Below are 27,605 nucleotides of genomic sequence, written 5' to 3' on the forward strand. Positions count from 1 at the left end.
TTTCCTTTTTTTTTTAAATATCAATGTTGAAACTAATTTCTACAAATAAAATTAATTTTTGCAAATGGGAAAAAAGATGACACAGGAAATCAAGGTAGTTGTAATTTTCTCATTTATCATGTGACAATAATCGTAACCCTGTTACAAATCTTTTTCTGCATTTACAGATGGAGAGTATGAACGCTTGTGTGAATTACAATTTGAAACATCCACTTGTAATATATTCATATATATATACAGATATACAGATTTTTTTTATTACTTGATAAAATTAAGCAATTAATGTAACGAAAATATATATACACAGATATACAGATTCTTTTTATTACTTGAAAAAATAAAGCAATTAATGTAACGAAATGGCAAAATTCAAGAAAAAAGATGGTAGAAAAATTCAAGAAAAAAAAAGAAAGGAAAGAAAGAAAGATGGAATATGGCCGTGGAGCGGAAGTAGAGAGAGATAGAGAGACAGAGCGATAGAGAGAGAAAGAGAAGATAACGGGAGGAAGAGAGAAGAGAAAGAAAACGAAAAGAGAGAGCGTTGCGTTAGATTGTAGGTCAGCGTGGTAGAGGAGGAGGGAAAGATACTACCTTTCTTGCCGTAACCGTGGCCATAAACTAACAGGACATACACACAGTGTATCAGTCTTTCTTTCGCGGTAGTGGCTCGTCCTGTTTGTTAGCACAGAGAGCGCAGGTGCTCCGTTCTGCGTTAAACGTGCGTTTTAGCCTGCCCGTGCGTTTCTCTGTACGTTTGTTGACAATTTCTGCGAGCAGCTTGTAACCGTTGACCGTTCGGGGTCGTTTTTCTTGTTATTAATCCGTAAGGAAAAATATTGGCGCGCGCACGCGCGCGCGTGTGCATCACGCTCAATGGATATACCTGAGGAAATCGCAATCAAAATATAACGGAGATCGACGATGAAACCGTGACTTGCCGCGATCCGCGTGCAACTTGTTGCTTCGGGATAAACGCCATGTCGACCAGTTCGCTTTTTTACAAAGATAAGTACGCGGTAAGTGGCAAACTATCAACCTTCCTCTTCGCTTTCTACGCAAGTAAATAATTGCATCTGCATAACAGATGTAAACTATTTGGGGTAGCGTTGTCGCCCCCCAGATCACATCACATATCTTTATAGTTCATTAAGTATAGGAAGTACGACCCAGTTTTATGAAAATTTCTCCTCATACGCGTGAAAATGTTTACTAGCTTCATACGCTTTCTGCTTGCAGCGGGATCGTTCGTTTTACACACACTTGCGATGGAATATTTCATACGATGCGAAACGATAATCTCGAGTTAATGGTTACTAATCGAGAGTTTATTCGGAATCTGTTTGCTGGGATCGCGGATCTCAAGAAAAAAAAATTATCGCTTTCTGAATGTTCTGACAATAGATAGAGAATAGATAGATATCGTTGATACCGTATCAGTGCTTGTTATTGGACACTTGTCGATATTTGCAAAAAAAGAAATGAAATGCAAAGAGGGAAAAATGTGCGCAGAAGGTACGCTTGAGATCACTGTAACGATGACGCGTTATTGTTTCATCGTGCAATAATTACTCATGACTGTATGTGGTTATTGATGGATCATGGTGACTGCGTGTCGCAGGTTTTATTTTGTAATTGGTACGACGATTTAAAAGGAAGGTGGGAAAGAGAGAAGAAAGAAATATTTCAAGTAAAAACAGATATGAGCAGAAGAAATTTGCTACAAGACATACATATGTAAAAGGAGATTCGTTACAAGGTTTTCATTTGTATATTGTTAATTCATCTTTTTTTATAAAGCCTTAATTCTCATCGTTTTGAAAGAATATCCACGCGTAACAGATCTTTGTTTAACATTAAAAATGCTTGATTTATTTGAAATCGTCCAACGTTATTCTATTCAGCAATAATTTTGATAGAGATGTTAGTTTCATTGCAATGTTTTTGATAAAAGTATTAATTTATATGTAATGTAATAATATTATATAAATAATACATTATATGTATAATATAATAATATTATATAAATAATATTTGATGGAAATATTAGTTTCATTGCAATAATTTTAATAGAAATACTTTTGACAAAAATGTGAAATAATCAAACTGTTGGAACAATATGTATTTTGATAATATCGGGTGGTACTCAAATTAGCGATGCTCAGATGATCAACGAATGGCATTGACGTTTAGTTACCAAGCGAATGTTAAATCGTATTGTTCCAGTTATTCTTATCCTTGATTCTCTAATAAATGTTATCATAATCTTATCCGATAGGATCGAATGTTTTATCACAGGAACTTGCTTTATTTGCTCCAACGATTAAGTTCTTTTACGTGTAACGTGGTAAGTGACAGAAATAATTGCGGATATGAGTCAATTTCGGACGATGATTAAAAACGATTAATAGAAGGCGATATTTCCAGATAAATTATTGTAAATTTGGACAATTCCGCTAGCTTCGATATTACTATTATTATTACAAAAGATCGTGATGACAAATTTTTATATTCCAAGTTTCTGTACGTGGGTAATTGATCGAATAAAAACGAAGAAACGTAAACACGCGTGTTTACACGGGAAAGACGAACTGAAGGAGGAAACGAATGACGAAGAGTAGGGTATAAACTCGCCGACTAGCGGTAGGTTCATCAGTGTACACGTAGTGTGTACATACTGTATTCGAGTTTCAAACGAGGTTGGCGTATGTGGCTAAGGTGTATGATTCGGATGTCAGAAGGGCCCTCAGGGGTGAAAGTCTTACGTAAGAGACATGCATCTTATTACGCCGGACAACCGAACGATTCATGCAACGAAGTGGTCACTACTCCTTGCACTCGCTTACTACGATGTAAGAATAAGCGAAACTCGAACAGGCTATCGTCTCGACATTTTCCTCTTTTCTCATTCTACGTGTCACCTCGATTCGTTTCTCTGTCTTTTATATTTATATCGTACGTCAAATCGATGCACGAAGTCATTTAACCACTTGCGCTGGCAATTGATTGCGGACCAAACCGTACACAATAATTTGTCGCTTTCTTTTTGAACTTGTCGGTACGATATCACTGGATAGAAATTATTGACAGTAATTAATAAGTTTATTATTTGTTTTGCCTGGGTTATATTTAAATGTACTTAAAACTGAGAGAATATTGCAATCTTCGGTTAAAAGAGGTTAACCACTTGCGCTGGCAACTGATTGCGGACCATAACGAGTGACCAAAACCGTACACAATAATTCGTCGCTTTCTTTTTGAACTCGTCGGTATGATATCACTGGATAGAAATTATTGACAATAATTAATAAATTTATTATCTGTTTTGCCTGGGTTATACCTAAATGTACTTAAAACTGAGGAAATATTGCAATTTTGGGACAAAAAATTCTCGACGTGTGTGGCAAGAGGTTAACCACTTGCGCTGGCAATTGATTGCGGACCATAACGAGTGACCAAAACCGTACACAATAATTCGTCGCTTTCGTTTTCAACTCGTCGGTACGATATCACTGGATAGAAATTATTGATAATAATTAATAAATTTATTATCTGTTTTGCCTGGATCATATTTAAATGTACTTAAAACTGAGAGAATATTGCAATTTTGAAATAAAAAATTCTGGACGTGCGTGGCACGTCATTCCAGCGTAAAAGGTTAATTACGTTTTCACGAAAATCTGTCCTTTTCTTAACTACTTTACCGCTTCTACTTTAGAGGGAAGAATATCTTCAGAATCATTGTAAAGAGTAGTTCTTCTTCCTCGATCGTCTTTTTATAATATCGTCGATATATGTGCATATTATAGATGAGTTTATTCGAATCGCGTTTTGTTACGTTGCGTTGTCCGCAACTCGAGTGGGTCGTGAAAGAACCTCGTTCCGGTTGACGAGTCGTTTCCGGTTGATTCTCGTCGCCATATCATTACGAGACACCGCTACACAGCGAAGTCGTATCGATTCCTACGCGAGGCACGAATATCAATACGAATATTATTTGAAAATCACGCCACTTCTGCATACATATAGTGAATTCTTTCGATACATACGTAGAGTACGTTCGACGAAGCTTTGTTTTAGAAAGAAAATTTTGTTTTCGCTTTCGAGGAATTTCGATCTTTTTGGCGATCGATCAAAAGTAAAACGTAAAATTAAAAGAGTCACGAAAGGAACGGAGGGAGTCAATTGTCGAGGAATTCTGAGTCACGACATTCGGTATTCCGCGACACACCCATAGGAAGATGTTACGTGCAATTTTGTACTATACGTTCAAAGTTTTCAACCTATGGTTAAGCATTTTTCGCTGCCTTTCCGTGTTACCATCGAACCAAATCAAAAAAATGATACGTCGCCGTGGTTTCCGCGCATCGAGCAGCTTTTCCTGTAAGAAGGTTATTTCCGATGTGCCTACACTCGCATATAACTATGCCTATATACAGGACGGTCACTGAATGATATAAAATAAAATAACTTTTACAGACACGTTTTTTTTTAATTTTTTATTATTTTATTTGGAAAAATAATTAATTACGTAATGTAATTAAATAATTAACCCTTTGTTCCAAAATTGTAATATTTTCTCAGTTTCAAGTATATCTAAATAAAACAAAATAGGGAAAACGAATAATAAATTTGTTACTTCTCGATAATTTCTATCCAGTGATATCAATACCGACGAGTTCAAGAAAAAAGCACTACGAATTATTGTATACGGTCATCCGGTCACTCGTTATTAGTGCAATTAGTTGCTAGCGCAAGTGGTTAACCTCTTGCCACGCATGTCGAGAATTTTTTGTCCCAAAATTGCAATATGTCCTTAGTTTTAAGTATATTTAAGTATAACCCAGGCAAAACAAATAATAAATTTATTACTTCTCAATAATTTCTATCCAATAATAGTGATATTATACCGATAAGTTCAAAAAGAAAGCGACGAATTATTGTATACGGTTTGGTCACTCGTTATGGTCCGCAATCGGTTGCCAGCACAAGTGGTTAACCTCTTGCTACGTACGTCGAGAATTTTTTGTCCCAAAATTTGCAATATTTCCTCAGTTTTAAGTACATTTAGGTATAATCCAGGCAAAACAAATAATAAATTTACTAATTATTGTCAATAATTTCTATCCAGCGATATCAATACCGACCAGTTCAAAATGAAATCGACGAATTATTGTATACGGTTTGGTCACTCGTTATGGTCCGCAATTAGTTGCCAGCGCAAGTAGTTAACCTCTTGCCACGCACGTCGAGAATTTTTTTCCCTCAAAACTGCAATATTTCCTCAGCTTTAAGTATATTTAATTTTTTGTGGGTCTCGAAAGTTTCAAGGTCATCTTTATTTTTCTTAACTGGACGACGTGCTTTTTTCATCGTAAACTGAAAGAATATTAAATTCCAAGTATATTAAACCACACTGATCCTAAACCTATAGTTAAGGAGATATTTTACGATAATTTGTCTCGAGGATGAAAACTGCATTTGCTTGCCACGCATTGACGCTCCATGATGAACGTTGATGATCAAATTATCGTAAAATATTGTAAATAATAAATATATAATTAGGACCTAAATCGCGGCGAAAATCGCATTGGAAATCGAAAGAAGAAAAACTGAAATATTTGTTTTTCGTTACGACGATTCCAGTGTTTAATGACGACATCGACGATTATTCACGCGATTGTTATTCAATCAAATTAGAATTTATGCGTACAAACGGAAGCGGCGAAGGGAATCAAAAACGAGATAATCTAGCAGTTAATCTAGAGCGTAGAATTTCGTGTAACAAAAGTGGAGAAAAAGTGGAACGTCACATCGGATAACGCAATGGCTCATTCGATAAGCAAACAGCATGCTTTCGTTATGATCGAAGCACGTTACGTTATCAGTACGATTTTGTCCAAACTCTGGCCAACTCCTATTATTTCTTCATTGTTAGTTCCGATTTTTCCATATAGGTTTTTACGTCTTCTTTGCCTCAATTAAGGCCGTGTTGAATAGGAAAAGGAGATCGAGATGAAAGTAAAATAAACGCAGCAAATTAGCTAGATAGAGGAAAAGGAATTAACACCAGAACTACCGACGAAAAAGTATTAAGATATTTATAGCAAAGAAATTACAAGATAAAGTTGATAATTCAGTATAAAGGATACAAGCTTCCATCGATATATTTTGTTAAAAGTCACACCGAGTATAAGATACACTGCTGTAAATATGTGAGATTTCCATAGAAAATTATCAATTGGTCATTGGTTAGTTCTAGCGTTAAACAATAAATGACGTAGTGACAATAGTGACATAGCAATTTTGGGTGTCGAGTCTCAGTTCGCGATGCGCAACTGCAATTTCAAATAAGTCGATTCGAAAACTGTGAACACTGTGATCGGTAGAATGTTCTGTCAGTACCAGTGGTTTTGGACTCGTTCGAAGGTTTCTCGAGATCTCGCCGTAAGTAGTAGCTAATCTATGCGCGTGGTCGTGTAGAGTTTCCATGTAATTGTATGCAATCCTCTGTAAGTGTGTTTCGTCCTCTCTCGAACTTGCCGGACATGAACCATGTGCTACGAATTCGCGTGCTCGGCGACGTTAATTCCATCTTCTTTGTCTCTTCTTTAGATAAATTTAGTATATTGCAATAGCATTTGGGCGTGACATTTGATTGTCGAGGATGAGTTATTTAACAATGAATTCTTTGCATTTCATTTCACCTTAGGACCAACTCGAATTTACATATTTTGAATTTGTCAGATACCTTTGTTTTGTTTTATAATAACTTCAATCGTGGATGTCCAACGGGCGATCCGAGACTTTTGCGCCTCGTTGGTCAACAAAAATTAATTAAAAATAATATTTTATAAAAACTTAAATATTAAAAGTAATATTTGTCGAGGGCTGCACATAGTTTACATATTTTCTTATCAGTTCGTTAATAACTATATTATTTACATGAGGATATTAAAAATTAACTTCTATGGTGAAAAGATACGTTGATTGGAATAATATATTTACATTAATGAAATGATTTTCAACGAGAACACCGAGCTTGCTTTTTTAGACAGTTCGTCAGTATATGGTACAGCTAGTGTCAATATGAAAAATGTCCTCAAGACGCAAAATTTTGCGTGTAAAATTTTATTTCCCGTGTGCTTCATATGCGAAAAAGATCTATTCGCAAATATATATTAGTGATACTCATAAATAACGTCGTTTCTTTTCAAATTCAACAAACATTAGCCATCTAGTGACAATAATTTAACTTATTATAACATAACTTACATTCTAGTTGAGTATATTGACATTTAGTATGCCTATTTGGTTAAATTTAGTTAAACTATATTATAGATTAAGGCTGTACTAACTCGTGAATAAAACAAAATTTTGTACAGTATCAAAAAACGACGTTGTTTATGGGTACCCCTAGTATAAGTACCTCCCCCCCCCCCCTCAGAAAGGACATCATGAACAGCGCATGAATATCTTTCTTTAGGCAGGTGTAGTTTATATAAAAGTCTAATAAAAGCACCTGGATAAATTTTTCCTTGAGCTGTATATATATCTGATTGCAATTTAACTTATTATAACATAACTTACATTCTAGTTGAATATATTGACATTTAGTATGCCTATTTGGTTAAATTTAGTTAAACTATATTATAGATTAAGGCTGTACTAACTCGTGAATAANCCCCCCCCCCCCCTTCAGAAAGGACATTATGAACAGCGCATGAATATCTTTCTTTAGGCAGGTGTAGTTTATATAAAAGTCTAATAAAGGCACCTGGATAAATTTTTCCTTGAGCTGTATGTATACCTGATTGCAATTTAATACGTTTCATTTGCATATTCGCTGACAACATATCGATATCAGTCGAGAATGGAGTAACAAATATGCCAAACGTCTAAAATAAAAAACATTTCGTTGGGCCTTAGAAATTATTCGTAATTAGTCACTCTGACATTAAATTAAAAAAAAGAAAAAAAAGTATGATTATTCATTGTTGAAATTACTCGAACAATAAAATTCTTGTTCCAGTTTTGATTATATGACGCGGACACGATCTGATTTAGACTTTTTCACGGATCTTTGTCCCTCGTTTGCAGTGCCGGAACTTCAAAGCTAAACGAAAGGCGATGAAACGATCAAACGATAAATCTAAAAAAAGGATCTTTGAAGCGTAAATTCTTTCGTTCCAACTTGGTATTAATTGCGCGAAACTTTCCGTATATGGACGATAAAGCGTGTTTGGCAAGACCACGATAGCGATAACGTACATTCTTTGTGAAAGATACGGACACCGTCTCAGACGATGCTGTTGAACCAAAAAGAATGTTACGTAAATAGTGATTTCAGGGGAAGGACGAATCGCCAATTTATATATATATATATATATAAATGTATATATGTGTGTGTGTATAGTCGAATTTTATTTGAAGAATTTATTCGAAATGTTATTCGAGTAAATTTTTATTCGAAGAATTTATTCGAGTAAATTTTTATTCGAAGAATTTATTCGAAATGTTATTCGAGTAAAATTTCTATTCGAAGAATTTATTCGAAATGTTATTCGAGTAAAATTTTATTCGAAGAATTTATTCGAAATGTTATTCGAGTAAAATTTCATTCGAAGAACGCCCAACTCCACCCTAGAAGTTGAGAACCCTTTTTTCTGTTCACCCTATTGTACGTTTTCTACAAGTGGCTAGTGGGTCAACGAAGCAACAGGTTGCCGAAGCCAAGCCCCGATACCGGATGACGGATCATTTACTTACCACTTATATACTTGCCTATCTACTTTCGTCTTTCTTTCCTTCCGTTCTTCCGCCTCGGGTTTTTTTTCTGCTCTGTTTCGTTCTTGCTCAATCAGCCAGACCACGAGTTTCTTTTTGCCACGGTCTTCCGTCACGTAGGAAAGCCGTATAAGGCAGGGGTGGCCAACCGTGGCACATTTTTTGTGATTTCTGGTGGTTCCTTGGCTTCGTGTTGATTTCTTTTTGTAAAATTATAACTGTTATTCGATGTTTAATGTAACTGTCCGAATGTTAATGGGAGTCACTGTAAGTGTTCAGATTCTACAGGATGGGCCAAAAGTTTCTTCTCCCCTATTTTTTTTTTTTTCAATAAAACATCAAAATATATAAGAAAAAGAAAATTAAAAGAAATATATAATAAAAAAATCACGGATTTATTTTAGTAGGAAGTGATTTTTGGCCCACCCTGTAGTCAAGTGACAGGTTACAATGGGAATGACAACGTATCGACGCATTTGATGCGCATTCCATCAGCCATTGAAAATGCCTGTGCTCGTGATGTTGTGTGAAATCATACAGTGGAAAGGAAAGTCCGTGGCTATCATAAATAAATTCTACACCTTCGATTTGATGGAAATACATGTAAAGAAAAATTGGTCTCGATCTTGAATTTCAAAGTTAAAAAATTTTCTTTCCATTCGTCACGAGGGTAAAAACTTTTCCAAGAAACTGTAGGTCGCAACCGAATAAAAAATGGCAAAAAATGTTTCTCGATCATTCAACACTGTGGACGCGCGTAGAACACGTGCGTTCTAACAGCGACTTTATGGTTCTGAACGGCGTGGATGTAAATGTTTACATTTCGAATAATGTTAGTTTTGTTATTATTTGATTATTTAGACTCACACTGATACTACAACCATGATAACTCAAATGTTAGTGAAATCTAATCCAGAACCATAAAGTCGCTGTTACCAAATGGACAAATTATTTTCTATCGTGTTAAAAAGAAGCTATTTATTTAGTTCTAACATTTTGCAATTTTACAATAATAATAATAATACAATCAAAAGCATCGAACTTTACTTTTCCTTGTACATTAATGATAATAAAAATAATAACAATAATGGTGATGCTGATGACGATAATAATAATAATAATAATAATAATTAATTAAAAACATTGAACTTTACCTTTCCTTGCACATGAATTTAGCTCGAAGCGCAATATACTTGCGCGGTGACATTGAAAACAAATCGAGTTCAAAGGACGAAGTACGTATTATTTATTACACGAGCGGCTACTTACGCTCGTGTGTACGTGCGTAGAGCCAGGATCCGAGTCGGCGGTCGCACGTGCACACCATGTTTCGATGACGTGCGAGTGTCGCGCGGAAACAAGCTAAATATAAGCCTGCTAGGAAAAAGAATAACACCTCCCGCCTAGAAACTGGCATTACTTGCTTCGAAACAGCCTGCTGCTGCTCGCATTCGTTTCGAAGCATTACGCTCCGCCGCGACGTACGACGCGTATTGCTGCCCGCGTATTATGTTTCCGACAGCCGGTCGTTAGTGCAACCGTGTCGTTTTAGACGAATCGCGCCTCGATTCTCTTCGCTTCTGTGTTTACCTTCTCTCGTTTCGTCTCGTCTCGTCTCGTCGCGACTCCTCTTTCGCCGTACCTGTGTCGTCGATGTAAACAATTATCGTTATCGACAGCGACGCTCTCCTCCTTTAGGGACAGTTACGGTGTCAACATTAGAAGTACTAAATGGTCAGAATGAGCAAATTCACAATTTTGGATGAATGTAAAACAATGCTTTTTTTTGAAATTCATACGATTTCTTTTCTTTTGTAAAACGTTTTTAAAAGTATTACAAAGTGCATTGAGAATTGGTAAAAAAATAGTCCAAGGTACCAAAAAATGGTCAAAATGGCCAATTTGAAATTTTAGATAAATGTAAAGCAATGCCTTTAAAAATTCATACGATTTTTTTTGTAAAACATTTTAGAAAGTATTACAAAGTACACTGAGAATTGATTGAAAAATGGCCCAAGGTACCAAAAAATTGGTCAAAATGACCAATTTTAGATAAATGTAAAGCAATGCCTTTTTTAAAAATTCATACAATTTTTTTTTGTAAAACATTTTTAAAAGTTTTACAAAGTGCACTGACAATTGGTCAAAAAATGGTCCAAGGTACCAAAAAAATGGTCAAAATGACCAATTTTAGATAAATGTAAACCAATGCCTTTCTTAAAAATTCATACGATTTTTTTTGCAAAACGTTTTTAAAAGTTTTCAGAATTGGTCAAAAAATGGTCCAAATGACCAATGTTACATGTAGATGTAAAACAACGCGTTCCTTAAAGATTTAAACGACAATTTAAATTATAAAGTTTTCCTATCTTTCTTTCTCTTTTTACTCCATTGCCTCTTGATGGCGAATTTCACGCTTCGAATCGTCGGTAGTTTTTAATGTTCAATTTCCGTCGTAGAGAGTCCAGACGTGAAGCCCACCGGTGAAACATTTCGTATCGGACGAATATGCAATTCGACGACAGATCGAACGTTACGAACGATTCGTCCGTTTACACAAACCTGCCGGCTGTCTTCTTTCCACCTTTTGCGTGACAACTGTGTTCGTCGATCTGCGAACATCGCCGAACGCTCATCGTCGTCGCCTCAAAGTGTACAAATCAGCGAGCGCGTCTCCACGACGAGATTAAATTTTCACGCGGAACGGTCGTGACGTTATTTTCGCGGAGACGGTGTTTTACGGTACGGCGCCGCACGGCGCACACAGTTTTACTCGCCGCCGTTGCGTAACACGTGTGCACGCAACGTAATGTAGATATAATTGTTCGACGTTGTCTGTTGTATAATGCGCGTGTAATACGGTTTCCAGCGCTGGGTCCAGCCGCGGTGCGAGTCACGAGCGAGGCGTCGTCGCGCGAGCATGTCCCCCGTGCTGTTGCGTTCCGGGCGGTACGCGATCGTCTTTCGGGCAGATCGGCTAATTGACAACCTTGAATCGATCGCGATCGCGACTCGTGGCCGACTGTGAAACGCGTTTGCGGCGCGCGTTGCTGGTGTCTGCCCCGCGACATACTATTTTACGCGCGATTTCATTCGCCTGATTCCGCCGATCGGCGCGACATATTACTTTACACGTTACATAGTGCTACACTAATGTTTGATCTAGTGGTTAATCTTGCTCGTTCCTTTGTCAAGTTATTGTAGAATCTCTCGCGACTATTTTTCACGTTGTAATAGTGTTGGACTGTGTCGTGACACATCTACGAGTATTTTACACGTTGTAATAGTGTTGGACTGTGTCGTGACACATCTACGAGTATTTTACACTAGTTATACTAGTGTTACACTAACATACTAATTAACGTTATAGTCTCCTTCGCCAAATTATTGTAGAATCAATAATAATAAGAATAACAAATAAATAATAATTATACAGTACTAAATAATATATAATAATAAATACAAATATAAAATACAATAATAAATAGTAAATAATTATAAAATATAGACACGAAGGTGCACGACGTGAGATAAGCTAGTGTGCCATTTAAATTGCAAATGTTATAAATGTATGCCCAACGCGAATAATCTACAATGCATGCATAATTGTAACAATTATAAATTATAATAATTGTAACAAAAACAATTATAATTATAAAAATAATTAAATTGTAATAATCATAAATATAAATTTAATTAGTTAAATTATGACAATTATAACAATGACAATTAAATTGTAATTATTATAAATATAAATTTAATTAGTTAAATTGTAATAATTATAAAAATAACAATTAAATTGTAATAATTATAAATATAAATTTAATTAGTTAAATTATACAATAATTATAACAATAACATTTAAATTGTAATTATTATAAATATAAATTTAATTGTTTAAATTATGACAATTATAAAAATAACAATTAAATTGTAATAATTATAAATATAAATTTAATTAGTTAAATTACAATAATTATAACAATAACAATTATAACAATAAAATTAATTAGTTAAATTACAATAATTATAACAATAACAATTGAATTATAATAATTATAAATATAAATTTAATTATTTAAATTATAATAATTTAAAAATAACAATTGAATTGTAATAATTATAAATATAAATTTAATTATTTAAATTATAATAATTATAAAAATAACAATTAAATTGTAATAATCATAAATATAAAATTAATTAGTTAAATTACAATAATTATAACAATAAAATTAATTAGTTAAATTACAATAATTATAACAATAACAATTAAATTGTAATATAAATTTAATTAGTTAAATTACGACAATTATAAAACTAACAATTAAATTGTAATAATTAAGACAATAACAATGTATAAATAATTACAAACGTTATGCGTTACGTTATTTTACGATGTCCGAACGACGGTGCACAGGTGGAAAAGAGAATGCGTATACACGGTGAACAAACGATGGACAGTGTGTCGCGAGTTAGACGGTTCGGTTAGCGGATGGCGCGAAAAGGGAGAAATGGCAGAAGCGAAGCACGTTTCGGCGTGGGCCACGTTGAAGTTGGCCAGAAGGTTGACGTTGTCGAACAACAGCGCGAACACCACCGCGCACGCTGGCGGTTCGACGACGATTTGGTACGACGTCCCCGCGCCCGTCATAATACACTGTTGCCAAGAATTGCCAGGAAACGCGCTCGAATCCGCGGTGATCGACTCGATCGAGAAACGAGAAGAAGCGACCGCTGTAGTAACTGACAGCAACGAACCGTCGTCGACAACGACGACGACGACAACCGATATTCGAGATGATGGCGCACTAGGTGACAACGAGACTCGACACAGAAACACGGTGGAATTGACGGCGGTCACGTCGGTGAAAACCGACGACGAGGGTGTGCCGAGGATCAGCTTCAGCTTCCTGCAGGCGGACGACGAATCGAAAACAAGAGGGGCAAGCGTCGCGGCCGTGACCTCGAGCGAGAACGACCAGGACGCGTCGACGCTAGATCAGCTGTACGATTTCCCCAGGAATTCATACGTGGTTGTCGACGAGATCGAAAGCGAGAAAGTGGTAGAAAGCAGCGGGGACGAGCGCCACGCCGCGGTGGAAGTTTCGGGCTCGGAGAAATTCCACGCGGAGACTCGAAACGAACCGCCTAAGCACGGTGAGGAGGACTCGAGAGAGTCGCAAGGACTCGACGACGAGTCCCCTCAAGGAATAACAATCACGTCCGTGGAGAGAGCGAGCGATCGAACGACCGCATCTCCGGAAGAAGGGACAGATACGCGCGATCGATCGTGTCGTGGAAGAGTCGAAGGCTCTAACGACACGATCGTCTCTTGCCGAAGGGGACGTTACCCAAAGGTATTACCTGGGACCGTAGCTGTCTCGAGTCTCGCGGATCGCGATCCGCGAGGCTCGAGAGGAAGCTAGGGGAGAAAGATTTAAATCACCGGTTACTCCTGATACCGAGCGTCCTGAAATTGCAGAGACATCGGCTGGAGAAGGCGTGGGAGAAAATGCGAAGCTGGCTGAGGGAGGAGACCTCCCGGATCAATGACGTGGTGAACAAACACGCGAGACTGCAGGCTGTCGGTGCTCTCGCCGAGGAGTCGTGCAGCCTGCCCGTGTCGAATGGTAACCAAGCGTCTTACGACCTGACCAAGGCGAGGACGCGGCAGTCGGGGTCGATCCTCAGGGTCGAGGAGTTCGGTTTGTCCTCCGTCTCGGAGGAGAATCTCGACTCGTTCCCCTCTCCCGGAGCCGTGGTCGTTTCGTCGCGAGGCAGCAGGACCAACGTTCGAGCGCCGACGAAGAGCGACGAAAGTTTGGGAAAGATGGTGGCGAGCACGGACAACCTTGCGTTGAACGAACCAACGTCGAGGAACGAGGAGGCGAGCCGAGCTTCCATCTCCCTCAGCATGGACAAGCTCTGCTCCGACGCGGAGAACGACGAGACCATCAGGGCTCACGCTCGAAACGCCGGCTTGATTAAGAGGAGAATGCTGGGGTCAATCAGAGGGTTAATGGCCTCCACTCATCTTCTGCACTCGCCTTCTTCGCACGAGGCCGACGAGGTAACTTCGTTCCCTCCTCCGCTCTGTTCGTCGCGTAATCCGATTGCGAAATTAAACCGAAGCAAACGAAATTCCTTTCTCACGAATCTCGATGAACCTCTTCCCCCCCTCCGTTCGGTGTTAGCCGTTGCGTTAGCCCCTATATTGCATTCTGAAAACATCGCCAGCCATAACTATTGTAGAAACAGCCAACAGACCAAAGAAACGATCCGAGGCGAAGAAAGTGTGAGAAAGTTGGATAGAGAAAATAACCGACTTTGTTCTTTCCGTGTTCGTTGATACTCGCGTCTACTGATGCACGTACATACATACGTACGTGCATACAGGGTGTTCGCATTGTTTCACTCGGGAATGGTAAACAAATGGGAAAAATGGTAGAGGAAAGTTGGTACGGTTTTACTATGACCGATACAGCAGTGTATAACAATTTTTTATGTTTTTACGAATATTTTTCAGGAAATTAAGGCTTTACATAACCCTAAAACAGGTATTGTGACTTAAATATAATTAAAATACGTTTTTTTACGCGTATGAAACGTAAACTGAAGGACAGGTACACTTATTTACTCATACGCGTGTAATACTTGTTTGCTTGTTTCAAAGTATTCGTGCATAGTTAGCAAAAACGTCTCTCTTCGTATGCCCACGTAAGGGGGAATTCGAGAATGAATCATTAACAGTGAATTGTTTGCATTTTCTTTAATCTCTTGCGTTGGAATGACATGCCACGCAGGTCGAGAATTTTTTGTTCCAAAATTGCAATTTTTTTTCTCAGTTTTAAGTATATCTTGTGAGTATATTTAAGCAAATAAGCAAAATAAATAATAAATTTATTACCTCTCAATAATTTCTACCCAGTGATATCATACCCGACGAGTTCAAAAAGAGAGTGACATATTTTATTGTGTACGATTTGGTCACTCGTTATGGTCCGCAGTTGCCAGCGCAACTGGTTAAGCTCTTGCGCTAGAATGACGTGCCACGCACGTCGAGTATTTTTTGTCCCAAATTTACAATAGTTTCTCAGTTTTAAGTATATTTAAGTATAACTCAGGCAAAACAAGTAATAAATTTATTACTTCTCAATAATTTCTATCCAGAGGTAGAGATATCATACCGACAAGTTCGAAAAGAGCGACGAGTATTGTATACGGTTTGGTCACTCGTTATGGTCCGCAATCAGTTGCCACTGGTTAAATGAAAATTTAACTTCTGCGCGTTGTGCAATGCACCCCATTAACTAGTCCCATCTATCGTTGCGGCAGAAACCTCGTACTAGGGAAATGAACAGCTCACAGGTGGCATTCCCGTTGCTGTTCTCAGTCTCGTCTTTGTTTCCTGTTTGTCATATCGCTTTTATTACTTTCTTAACAATTTCTTAGTGACTTCTTTCGTTCTTTTACTTTTTTCTTTCATGGATGTCATGTTCTTTGGAAGCTCGTTTGGACCTCGAATCTAATGGCCTTTTATGCTTCGTCCGGGTGAAAAATTTAGTTCTTGAATAATAAGAATGTGTCACATGGCTGGGATATCAGGATTTTAGAGATGCTTAGGTGGGGCATGGTCGACAAAAAGTTTGAGAAACACTGGCGTGGAGAATCTATTGTGTACGAATTTAGGCTTTGTTTTCTCTCGTCCGCGTATCTGGGAATGGTTCTGCGCTTCTGCGTCAAAGACCTGCGAAATAATCGGTCAGAGAAATTGCAAGGCACGCGTGGAAAATTGAGCGTACGAAAGAAAGCAGAGGCAGCTAGCGAGGCTCTCGTGAGAGGTGCTACGGGCGTTAATAGCTCGCTCTATGGAGATAGTACCCGCGACCTCCGCGATTTCACCGCGTGTCACGTGAACCTACGCCGAGGAAATCTTGAAGGTAAAAGGGAAAGGAAACCGTGCACGTTGATTGCGATCTCTCACGATGTTTCACCTTCTGTTTTCGTTCGTCGAGAGCCAACCAACCGCGGCATCGTGGTACCGGCGCCGATTCCTCCAGACGATCGATTCCTCCCGACCATCTTCCGAGAGAGCAGCGCTGTTTCCATCGCGATTACTTTCGAGTTTCGACCGGACTGAAATACCTTCGATCTCTTCTCGTAAATCGTAACCACCGCCAATATCTCGGTTAACTGCCTTAACCTCTCACGCTGGAATGACGTGCCACGCACGTCGAGAATATTTTATTCCAAAATTGTAATATTTTCTCAGTTTTAAGTACTTAACAAAATAGGCGAAACAAATAATAAACTTATTACTTCTCAATAATTTCTATCCACTGATATCGTACCGACGAGTTCAAAAAGAAAGCGACGAATTATTTTATACGGTTCGGTCACTCGTTATGGTCCGCAATCAGTTGCCAGCGCAACTGGTTAACTGCTTTTTGATTTTTGAAAGTCTGAATAAAATTTAAAGTGCGATGCAATATTTCATCAATTATATTCACAAGCAATATTATTCAATTATTATTATTATTATTTTTTATCTGTAAAATCTTGTTCACACATATTTAAAATACGTACTAAGCTTAAATCTACTAAATGGGTTATCGTATTTGTGATGGAAAAAAAATATATGGTCCAACTGAAAAAAAAAAAAAAGGAAAGATGACCTTGAAAATTTCGAAACCCACGAAAAATTGATACTTGCCATATTTTGTCATCCATGAAACCATACAACTTTTGTATTAAATTTTTCATTCGAGGTATAATTTAAAAATTATTTCAGGTGTGCAAGTTATGTGAATCATCCTGTATACACGCGCGTACAACTATATTCAATCTGAGGTATTAATTAACCTTTTACTTGAAACGGTTTCGACGCCACTTTCACCGAAGAAACTAAATTTTTACTCGCAAGCGAAATAAAAAATACAGAGTACGTCTCGTTTCGTTTCATTTCATTCAAATTTATTAATTTGGATAACCCTTTAAATTTATTAATTTGGATAACTCTCTGAGTAGGACAGTTTGCAATTGGTACGAGTCAGCAGTGATTATTCCACCTATTCAAATCGAAAATTACTCACTGAGAAAAAGTTCACAGAAGAAAAAAAGTTATATCGTTTCTATCGGACGATCTTTATCATTCGATGATAAATTACTTTATTTAATCGTACTTTACAGGTAGAGTAATTCATACGAATTCAAACGTAATCAAACTTGGTTACCACATATACGAGAATAATATGAAAATAAATTTTTACTGTAAAAGATTCTTCCTTTGAATTACATTGTGATCATTCGGTGATGAATTACTTTATTTAATCGTATTTTACAGGTAGAGTCATTCGTACGAATTCGAACATTATCAAACTTAGTTACCACATGTAAACGAGAATAATATGAAAATGAATTTTTACTGTAAAAGATTCTTCCTTTGAATTACATTGTGATCATTCGGTGATGAATTACTTTATTTAATCGTATTTTACAGGTAGAGTGATACGTACGAATTCAAACATTATCAAACTTAGTTATCATATGTAAACGAGAATAATATGAAAATGAATTTTTACTGTAAAAGATTCTTCCTTTGAATTACACTGTGATCATTCGGTGATAAATTACTTTATTTAATCGTATTTTACAGGTACAGTGATTCGTACGAATTCAAACATTATCAAACTTAGTTACCACATGTAAACGAGAATAATATGAAAATGAATTTTTACTGTAAAAGATTCTTCCTTTGAATTATATTGTGATCATTCGGTGATGAATTACTTTATTTAATCGTATTTTACAGGTAGAGTGATACGTACGAATTCAAACATTATCAAACTTAGTTATCATATGTAAACGAGAATAATATGAAAATGAATTTTTACTATAAAAGATTCTTCCTTTGAATTACGTTGCGATCATTCGGTGATAAATTACTTTATTTAATCGTATTTTACAGGTAGAGTGATTCGTACGAATTCAAACATTATCAAACTTAGTTATCATATGTAAACGAGAATAATATGAAAATGAATTTTTACTGCAAAAGATTCTTCCTTTGAATTACATTGTGATCATTCGGTGATGAATTACTTTATTCAATCGTATTTTACAGGTAGAGTGATTCGTACGAATTCAAACATTATCAAACTTAGTTATCATATGTAAACGAGAATAATATGAAAATGAATTTTTACTGCAAAAGATTCTTCCTTTGAATTACATTGTGATCATTCGGTGATGAATTACTTTATTTAATCGTACTTTACAGGTAGTGTGATTCGCACGAGTTCAAACGGGATCAAACTTGATTCCTACGTATAAACGAAAACAGTATGAAAATTAATTTTTACCGTAAAAGTTTCTTCTCTTGAATCATTGTGATAAATTATTTCGTTTAATCGTACTTTACAGGTAGAGTGATTCATACAAACTTAAACGTAATCAAACTTGATTTCTCGGTATAAACGAGACCGATATAAAAATGAATTTTTACCGTACTGCAAGTACTGGCTTGGAAAGCCGTCCAGTCAGAATGTTACTCGAAAGGTTGAGTTAGGCGTAACGTACCAGGAAATGGTACTGGTAAATGACATTTCCGATATACCCTCCTCTCTTCGATCCGGCCATTTAGTGCCAGACTCGTGTGTCGTTTCATTTCGTGTCGTTTCGGTTTGTTTCTAAAACTTGTAATTTTACCTCGAGAATTACCTCGAAGAGGAACGTGTTACAGACATTTGGTTGGAGAGCGTTTACCCGACCTGGAAGAGCATAAGTTCTCGATTAGAGCCACTAATAAACTCTTCAAGACGGTTACTTTCCACTTTTAATTAACTTTGTTGTTTCTCAATATCGTCCGTTGTTCGCAACGTTACCAAGTTCCGTCAGATTCTCCATTTTCTCGCTCCATTTACAGCCCTTGACAATCCATTCGTATTCTGGTATTTGTACGTCGATGTCGTTTTTGTTTATTTAGGTATACATCACATTTCTACGATACAAGAGAAACAAAAGATCTAAACAAAAAGTATAAATAAACACACATGGTGTAGCTCATCTTGCTATTTACTGCCCTTTATCGTTCAAGCGTGGAACAAGCGCTCTTTTTTTTTTTTTTTTCTTAATTTAAGTTTTGGACTTCATTTAAAATTTTATTACGTGCTATATTTGTAGCACTATAACCACAAAATAAGAATATGAACTTTATACATTAAGGTTTGACAGTGTACAAGGAAAGTGTAGACGCAATGGCAAACTGAGATATCTGGTTTTATGTCGACGTTTTAGGGGCAAAAATAATTTGTATATTTGACAAGTTTACTTCTTGGCAAGTTTAATCCTTTGGGGGAAGCGCTCGTTTAGTATCGAAAGACGGAAAATATTAAATATATTAATATTATATATATTATAAATATTAAATATATTAATATGTATCATAGATATTAAAATATATTAATATTGTACGTATCATAAATATTAAACATGTTAATATAATATGTATCATAGATATTAAAATATATTAATATGATATGTATCATAGATATTAATATATATTAATATGATATGTATCATAGATATTAATATATATTAATATGATATGTATCATAGGTACTAAAATATATTAATATGATATGTATCATAAATATTAATATATATTAATATGATATGTATCATAGATATTAAATATATTAATATAATATGTATCATAGATATTAAATGTATTAATATTATATATATCAAATATTAAATATATTAATATCATATGTATCATAAATATTAAAATATATTAATATCATATGTATCATAGATATTAATATATATTAATATGATATGTATCATAGATATTAATATATATTAATATGATATGTATCATAGATATTAAAATATATTAATATTATATGTATCATAGATATTAAATCTATTAATATTATATGTATCATAAATATTAAATTATTAATATTGTACGTATCATAAATATTAAATATGTTAATATGATATGTATCATAGATATTAATATATATTAATATGATATGTATCATAGATATTGAAATATATTAATATGATATGTATCATAGATATTAAAATATATTAATATTATATGTATCATAGATATTAAATATATTAATATTATATGTATCATAAATATTAAATTATTAATATTGTATGTATCATAAATATTAAATATATTAATATGATACGTATCATAGATATTAAATATATTAATATGATATGTATCATAGATATTAAATGTATTAATATCATATATATCATAAATATTAAAATATATTAATATCATATGTATCATAGATATTAAAATATATTAATATCATATGTATCATAGATATTAAAATATATTAATATCATATATCATAAATATTAAATATATATTAAAATATAAAATAAATTAACATTGGCTTCTGGTTGCAGGGTGGACAAGGTGGATTCGAAGATGTTCGAAGGTATGTGAAGCAAGGTGGTGATTTCTGCAAGGAACTGGCGTCTATCCTACACGAAAGGTAGGAAATTCCTCTCTAAACGTTGTAAACCTTTGCAACAACAATCTATCTATTATTTATATATATATATATATATACACACACACACACACATAAAATCTCTTTTTTATTTAACTCTTAATATGTGTCACGTACAGTGTATTTAATAAGAACGTGAACGTCGTTCCTCTGAAGAAAATATTTCTTCTGTAAAAAATTCTGCACAATTTCGTTCTTCGCTCTTTTTCAGGGCGGAGTTAGAAGCGGCTTATGCCAAAGGGCTTAGCAAGCTGAGCAACAAACTGACCAAGGCCTGCGCAAAAGATCAAGGTATCGTTCCAACTTGCTTGCTTCTTTCTCTGTGATTTTCTGCATCACGAGGATGTCAAGTGAAGAAAGTGGCTGGCAGAGGATAGTGGGTGGTAGATAGTAATAACTTTGCAATAACGCAGGTGGTAACGGAAGCGGAGGTGTGAACGAGGCATGGAGATGCGTCGGCGAGGAGATGGAGGCCGCCGCGGAGGCCCACAGGATCTGGGGAATCACGCTCAGCGAACAAATTGCCAAGCCCCTCAGAGTGAGTTCACGTTACGTTACAGGCATGAAAAAAAAAAAAAAAAACTTTGACAAAGGCATGAAAATTATATCGAAGAAATTACAGAGAGCGCAGGGAATAGAAAGAAATTGACAATGAAGAACGAAGAACGTTAACTTTTATTCGTAAAATCATTCAAAGTCTTTAAAAATGCAACGCTGCAAGTATGCAGAACTATTCGAAGAAAATTATAAATTGGTCGTTTCGACGAAGAATTGGTCGTTCATGCATCGTATTCTTCTTAATCTAAATCGTAGAGAAAACATAAACGTATTTTTAGAGACGAGAGACTCAACATCTAATATGTTGCTTCGTTTCGAATTCTTGTCATTCGTGATGATAAACGCGTTCCTTCCTCGAACGAGAAAGAGGCGTTGAAGACGTCGTTGACACGTCCACAGGTGGGAGTAGCAGAGGCCCAAGGCCGTTCGAGGAAATCCATCGAGAACTCGGTGGACAAAGCCGGCAAGTCTCTTCACGAGTGGCGTAACATCGCGACGAAAAGCAAAAAGCAGAGTTTCGCCTGCGCCAGAGAGAACGAGAGGTTGCAGGACCTGGCAAGGTTACAATCGATCAGCCAGAGCCAGCAAAGCAACAACAAATCGTCGACCCATCACATGACGGAGAAGGAGGCCAGCAAGCTCGAGACGAGGAGGAGAAAGGCCGAGGACTCGTCCCGCAGGGCCGACACGGAGTTTTACACGGTGAGCGTGAGAGCCGAGAGAGCCAGGCTCGAGTACGAGAGCACCGTGAGGAAAGGTGCTAAACAAATGGAACTCCTCGAGGAGGAACGATTGAGCGCTCTCAAAGATCTCGCCAACGTTTATTTGGCTCACCTGCAAGCCTTAGCTCCCCGTCTGCAACAGGTAAACTCACACGTTGCAAGATTAACCAACATCGACCATTTTCTCCATTTTTTTCTCTCTTTCTCTCTCTCTCTTTATATATATACAGAGTGCAGACCGTTTGGCAGCTCCTATACGCAACTGCAACGTTTCTCAGGATATCGAGATCTTGAAGAATCTTATACGCAGAGTAGAAAGCAACGAGGGATGCAACGCCGACCAGTTGCTGCCAGACTTCTACGCCGAGCACGTTACTCTGGCGATGAACAGGGAACGTCGGAAACAAGCGCTGGTACGAGTCCTTCATTTGATCAGACAGGACCTGGAACGGGAGAGACGCGGCAGGGAGGGTTTGGAAACTCTTCATCGAGCTTTCATCGCAACGCCGGCATTCGCGGCGGACGAAAGCACGCAAAACGTAACGGAGAAGCTGCACCATGTACGGCTGCTCTTGCGCTTTTTCTTTGATCTGCGAGTTATTTTAGAAACTTAAGTCACAAAATCCACGACTTTCGAAATCCGTTCGTTTCTTCTTTTCTTTTAGATGCGTTCTATGTTACTGTATCTAGAGGCAGCGAGGTACAAAGTTGGGGGGACATTGGCCGAGGTAGAGGGCAGCAAACGAGACAAACACCCGTTGGCTGAGCATATTCTAGTTTCAAGGGACAAACAGGGCTTGCAGCAGAGTGTCCTTAAGGTGAATCTGATGAATCTAAAGTTTAGCTATAAATTTCAACTAACAGTGTGTTGTATACATTACGTTAATATACATGTAAAATATGTAACGTATTAAAACATATAACATATATTGTATATTATATGTTTTAACCTCTTGCGCTGGAATGACGTGCCACGCACGTCGAGAATTTTTTGTCCAAAATTGCAATATTTTCTCAGTTTTAAGCATATTTAGATATAACTCAGGCAAAACAAATAATAAATTTGTTACTTCTCAATAATTTCTGTCCAGAGGTAGAGATATCATACTGACAAGTTCGAAAAGAAAGCGACGAGTTATTGTATACGGTTTGGTCACTCGTTATGGTCCGCAATCAGTTGCCAGTGCAAGAGGTTAACTACTTGTACTGGAATGACGTGCCACGCACGTCGAGAATTTCTTGTCCAAAATTGCAATATTTTCTCAGTTTTAAGTATAACCCAGGCAAAATAAATAATAAATTTATTACTTCTCAATAATTTCTATCCAGAGATAGAGATATCATGCCGATGAGTTTAAAAAGAAAGCGACGAATTATTGTATACGGTTTGGTCACTCGTTATGGTCCGCAATCAATTGCCAGCGCAAGTCGTTAATATAGGTTAATAAACACATAACACATATATTATATAAAACGTATAACATATAATTATTCCACAGATTCCTTCTTGGGCAAAGAACGAATCGTTCGAGATTCAGTACGACGAAGACGAAATGGACGTTCATCTCGTAAAGGATCACGATGCCGAGAGTCGTCACTGGGCCGATCGGACAGCTGGCGACGGAAACTCGGAGAATCCGCCGGATGAAGACGACTTTAGCGATTTCGACGAGTTTAGTAGCCACTCCGAGGATAATAACAACCAGGACGTGGAAGCCACGGAAACCAGCGGCAAATCGGATGGAACGGAACAGTGCAGGGCGATCTATCAATATTCGGCGAATTTGAACGACGAGCTCAGTCTAAGTCCCGGGGACTTGATAACGGTGCATCAAAAACAGCCGGATGGTTGGTGGATAGGAGAATGTAGAGGGCGAACTGGAATATTTCCAGCCACTTACGTTCAAGTTATTCATTAGTTACGCCTCATTTCGCCTGACTAAATTCAAAATTTAAGCACCTGATATCGAAGAAAAAAACACATGTAACACGTATAAAAATGAATAACAACGAAAATTATTAATCATACAGATGAGCAAAATACTACTAAAGTACGCTTGAAATTAAAACGTGACTCATCTTTTAAAAAAAGAAGTCAAATTTCACTGTACAAACACCTTGTTTCGAGGGTGTGCTATTAAATTACAGTAGCGTGAAAATATTTATTGAATATTTATTGTCCCGTAGGACAAGTTACTAAATATCTGTTTGTATTAATAAAGTGCCAATGATAGCATATTACGCGTGAAAATAGAACAAGACAAAGTTAACGTTTCCGCCACAGTCTTGTAAATCGTTATCGTTTGTACAACGAAGTATTTCTTTTTTGTTTGTATATTGCGCATTGTAATTTATAACATAATTAAGTTGTAATATTATCGTGAATGTAAGCGTGACGCAAGTCGTTTTTATAATTGACGGAGAAGAAAAGAAAAAAGTAAGCGACGTTTCTTTAAATAACCTGAAGACTGCTTATTCACGCAGCATGAAATCCACGTATGAAATTAAACAGCGTGATATGTATATAATCTGTTTAATTTCCGAGAGAAATTTCATTGTAAATACGTACTTAGCCGCATTTAATAACTTAAACTTGTTGTATGTAACAAAAATTTTAATTAAAGTTCATTTATTTATTTGTCTTTTCTCAACTCACTTGTAACAACGTGTGATCATCACGTGTTAATCACAAAGTTCATCCACGTAATCCCTCTCCAATTGCGTCATTACTTCATTGATTATGCGAGTATCGTTAACTACAAATATCAAAAGATTAATCACTACAACTAGTAGATTTACATTCGTATAAAAGTTTATGGCAATGCGCATAAAGAGTATTATTTTATCATAATAAATCTTTCTTACTACAGAACGGCGGAACGTTGGAAGTTGTGACAAAGAATGTCCCCCGTTCAGGATAATTTATCGCGTTTATGCCCATCTCAGTGCAAGTATTTTTGTCGCAAAATTCTCCTGACACTCGCTGCATCAAATTTCGATACGACAAATCCCAATGATGTGCCCAGAAGGTGCAATTGTGCTCAACCTCAGATACCAACGACTCCGTCAAGTAAACATAGGAACGTCCGTGACTGCATACAGCCTTATTAATCACTACCAAAAACAATTTGACATTTTACAGGACGAGAATAAGTCTAGACAGCGATAAGCTGTTTTTAAAACTAACAACAAGCAACACCTTTCTTTTCAATGTATTAAAATATTGTCAGAGTATCTGTACACACCTTGAAGGTGAATTGGTAAATGTTCAAAGAACGAGGAATCGCAGCCAGGTTGGCTTCTGCCACCATTAGGATAGAAATCGACGTGACCTAATGTAAATCGTTTGTTCGTTTTTAAAGTCATGCCTGATGAACATATCACAATGTATGTGTAATTGTCAAACCTATCGGCTCTGGTAAACCTAATCCTATTTGCGAGAGCAATTTCCCATTGGTGTGGATAACATCAACGAACGATGCATCAGATTTGTGAAGCTTCATCGTGAGATTAACGTCCCTGAAACAAGGTTGTGCAGGATCCAATCCTGTTATTCTTTCAATTCTCCATTTACTTTGTCTTTTCTTCAGCTCTTTCGCGGCGAATCCGCAAATGTGTGCCCCAAGACTATGACCTACTAAATGCAATGGTCCCCAATCATTCTCGTGCGTGCTTGTTTTTGCGTCCTGTATATGTTCTAGAAATCTTTATACAATAGGTTCAATGAATTTTCGCAATCAACGTAACTCTATAGATAATATTCATGGAAAAAGAAGACCTTGCAATTTGATGTCCTATTACTCGTGTGTTAACTGCTGCTTTATAGTAGTTCCAAGTATTGCCTTCGGCACTCCAATCTATGACGACGACGTTAACGTCTTTCTAAAACATTACATAGAATGAGAAGAAATTATTATTTAAAGTCGCTGCTAACAGTTACAAATATACCATGATGTATGTTTGGTGAGAAAACGGTAATTTAAATGTAATGTAATCACCCATTGAAGAAATGCCTTTTCCATTTCATTGATCCACGATTGTTGACCATTCGACAAGAATCCGTGAACTATCACAATTGTCCTTCGCTCGATTTGAAAATCTGTCCATTCCAGACCAAATTGTTCACCGAGAACTACCTGAACGCGGTGTGGTTGTCTTCTCGAAGAAAGCAAAAATTGAACATTCAAAGTGTTTGTTCGATTTGGATTAATCAGAAACAGCCATTCTAAGATTGTAGCTAATCCTCTTCCCATGCCAAAACAATCCACTTCCTGATTTTCTTGGGAACGTATTTGGCGGTGAGTAAAACTCGAGGAATTCAAGATTGAAAAAATAGAATATGTTAAATTTTTACTATGAAAACTTGATAAATTTTTATCTACATGATATCCGCTTGTGTCTGTTTTTGTACTTGTTTCAAAGACATGATTCTGCATAGCCGAAATTGCAGAAAATTGGATAAGCACCAATATAAACCACATCATTTTCGTCGCTTAATTTCTAATTGTGATGAAAGATGTACCATATCGATGATAAGAGACAATATACAAAGTATGTACGTACATGACAGTTTAAAGTCATGACCTAACGATAATACAGTTTACATTACTAATTTCAAGTAATAATATATGCAGTTTAGATTACCGATTTCAAGCAATATAGAGAATGTTGCTTATCTAGATCTCTTTATGTTTTTCAAATATCTTAATATACAAATCATGTTATTAGAACAGAATGTTTTCTAATAATAAATGATCTCCTAATTATTAGCAGAAATTCTGTATTAATAGTTCAGATATTAAGATATTTGAATAATAGAGTTTTGGATATACGACACTCTACTGTAGTTAAAAAATTATGTTTCTGTTACAACGATGTAATGCAAACTTATTTCTGTAATTAATTATATAATTATATAAATCTTTGTCTAAATTTATAATATTAAATATATTCTTATTAAGAGAAGTATGTTTTTAAACTATTATTAGACATTATA

General features: G+C 36.3%; 3 protein-coding genes and 1 long non-coding RNA gene across 8 annotated transcripts; 2 read left to right on the forward strand and 2 right to left on the reverse strand.

Moving 5' to 3' along the window:
* Nucleotides 1-5,525: 5,525 nt before the first annotated feature.
* Nucleotides 5,526-10,027, reverse strand: LOC122526787. Of its 2 annotated transcripts, XR_006306215.1 has the most exons (4): nucleotides 9,939-10,027; nucleotides 8,767-8,984; nucleotides 6,403-6,606; nucleotides 5,527-6,335 (listed from the first exon to the last, which is right to left on the reverse strand). It is a non-coding gene; the product is annotated as an uncharacterized LOC122526787 (long non-coding RNA). The 2 variants fall into 2 exon arrangements; XR_006306214.1 differs by having other exon boundaries at nucleotides 5,526-6,606.
* A 411-nt stretch (nucleotides 10,028-10,438) lies between these two features.
* On the forward strand, nucleotides 10,439-25,247 carry LOC122539198. Of its 3 annotated transcripts, none has more exons than XM_043673915.1 (10): nucleotides 10,439-10,518; nucleotides 13,205-14,144; nucleotides 14,270-14,857; nucleotides 21,223-21,311; nucleotides 21,541-21,620; nucleotides 21,743-21,867; nucleotides 22,287-22,751; nucleotides 22,840-23,169; nucleotides 23,275-23,427; nucleotides 24,109-25,247. In XM_043673915.1, exons 2-10 carry the CDS (start codon nucleotides 13,299-13,301, stop codon nucleotides 24,526-24,528), a joined length of 3,096 nt encoding a protein of 1,031 aa, XP_043529850.1. In that variant the 5' UTR covers nucleotides 10,439-10,518; nucleotides 13,205-13,298; the 3' UTR covers nucleotides 24,529-25,247. The 3 variants fall into 3 exon arrangements, with proteins under 3 accessions (XP_043529850.1, XP_043529848.1, XP_043529849.1); XM_043673913.1 differs by lacking the exon at nucleotides 10,439-10,518 and adding an exon at nucleotides 10,759-12,100; XM_043673914.1 differs by lacking the exon at nucleotides 10,439-10,518 and having other exon boundaries at nucleotides 13,102-14,144.
* Nucleotides 16,175-17,029, forward strand: LOC122539209. The gene is made up of 2 exons (XM_043673936.1): nucleotides 16,175-16,727; nucleotides 16,805-17,029. Exons 1-2 carry the CDS (start codon nucleotides 16,403-16,405, stop codon nucleotides 16,978-16,980), a joined length of 501 nt encoding a protein of 166 aa, XP_043529871.1. The 5' UTR covers nucleotides 16,175-16,402; the 3' UTR covers nucleotides 16,981-17,029.
* On the reverse strand, nucleotides 25,222-27,501 carry LOC122539204 (phospholipase A1-like). 2 transcript variants are annotated; one of them, XM_043673929.1, is made up of 6 exons: nucleotides 26,608-27,501; nucleotides 26,388-26,491; nucleotides 26,016-26,314; nucleotides 25,855-25,941; nucleotides 25,475-25,723; nucleotides 25,222-25,365 (listed from the first exon to the last, which is right to left on the reverse strand). In XM_043673929.1, the coding sequence occupies exons 1-6, from the start codon at nucleotides 27,091-27,093 to the stop codon at nucleotides 25,292-25,294; spliced, it is 1,299 nt and encodes a 432-aa protein (XP_043529864.1). In that variant the 5' UTR covers nucleotides 27,094-27,501; the 3' UTR covers nucleotides 25,222-25,291. The 2 variants fall into 2 exon arrangements, with proteins under 2 accessions (XP_043529864.1, XP_043529865.1); XM_043673930.1 differs by having other exon boundaries at nucleotides 26,016-26,128; nucleotides 26,608-27,499.
* Nucleotides 27,502-27,605: the final 104 nt, after the last annotated feature.

The sequence above is a fragment of the Frieseomelitta varia genome, unplaced genomic scaffold (genome assembly GCF_011392965.1).
Source record: "Frieseomelitta varia isolate USP_RPSP 00005682 unplaced genomic scaffold, Fvar_1.2 scaffold_192, whole genome shotgun sequence".
In the NCBI taxonomy this organism is placed as follows: domain Eukaryota; kingdom Metazoa; phylum Arthropoda; class Insecta; order Hymenoptera; family Apidae; genus Frieseomelitta; species Frieseomelitta varia.

What these genes read in the sequence shown, in the direction of transcription:
- LOC122539198 (XM_043673915.1), top strand. Translation starts at nt 13,299, where the DNA reads ATGGCAGAAGCGAAGCACGTTTCGGCGTGGGCCACGTTGAAGTTGGCC. An exon ending in CTTCGCACGAGGCCGACGAG is followed by an intron (nt 14,858 to 21,222) that starts GTAACTTCGTTC and finishes TTCTGGTTGCAG; the next exon opens with GGTGGACAAGGTGGATTCGA. An exon ending in GCGTCTATCCTACACGAAAG is followed by an intron (nt 21,312 to 21,540) that starts GTAGGAAATTCC and finishes GCTCTTTTTCAG; the next exon opens with GGCGGAGTTAGAAGCGGCTT.
- LOC122539209 (XM_043673936.1), top strand. Translation starts at nt 16,403, where the DNA reads ATGCTTAGGTGGGGCATGGTCGACAAAAAGTTTGAGAAACACTGGCGT. An exon ending in ACGCCGAGGAAATCTTGAAG is followed by an intron (nt 16,728 to 16,804) that starts GTAAAAGGGAAA and finishes GTTCGTCGAGAG; the next exon opens with CCAACCAACCGCGGCATCGT.
- LOC122539204 (XM_043673929.1), bottom strand. Translation starts at nt 27,093, where the DNA reads ATGATGTGGTTTATATTGGTGCTTATCCAATTTTCTGCAATTTCGGCT. An exon ending in AGGTTTACCAGAGCCGATAG is followed by an intron (nt 25,942 to 26,015) that starts GTTTGACAATTA and finishes GATTTACATTAG; the next exon opens with GTCACGTCGATTTCTATCCT. An exon ending in CAACGTTCCGCCGTTCTGTA is followed by an intron (nt 25,366 to 25,474) that starts GTAAGAAAGATT and finishes TGATATTTGTAG; the next exon opens with TTAACGATACTCGCATAATC.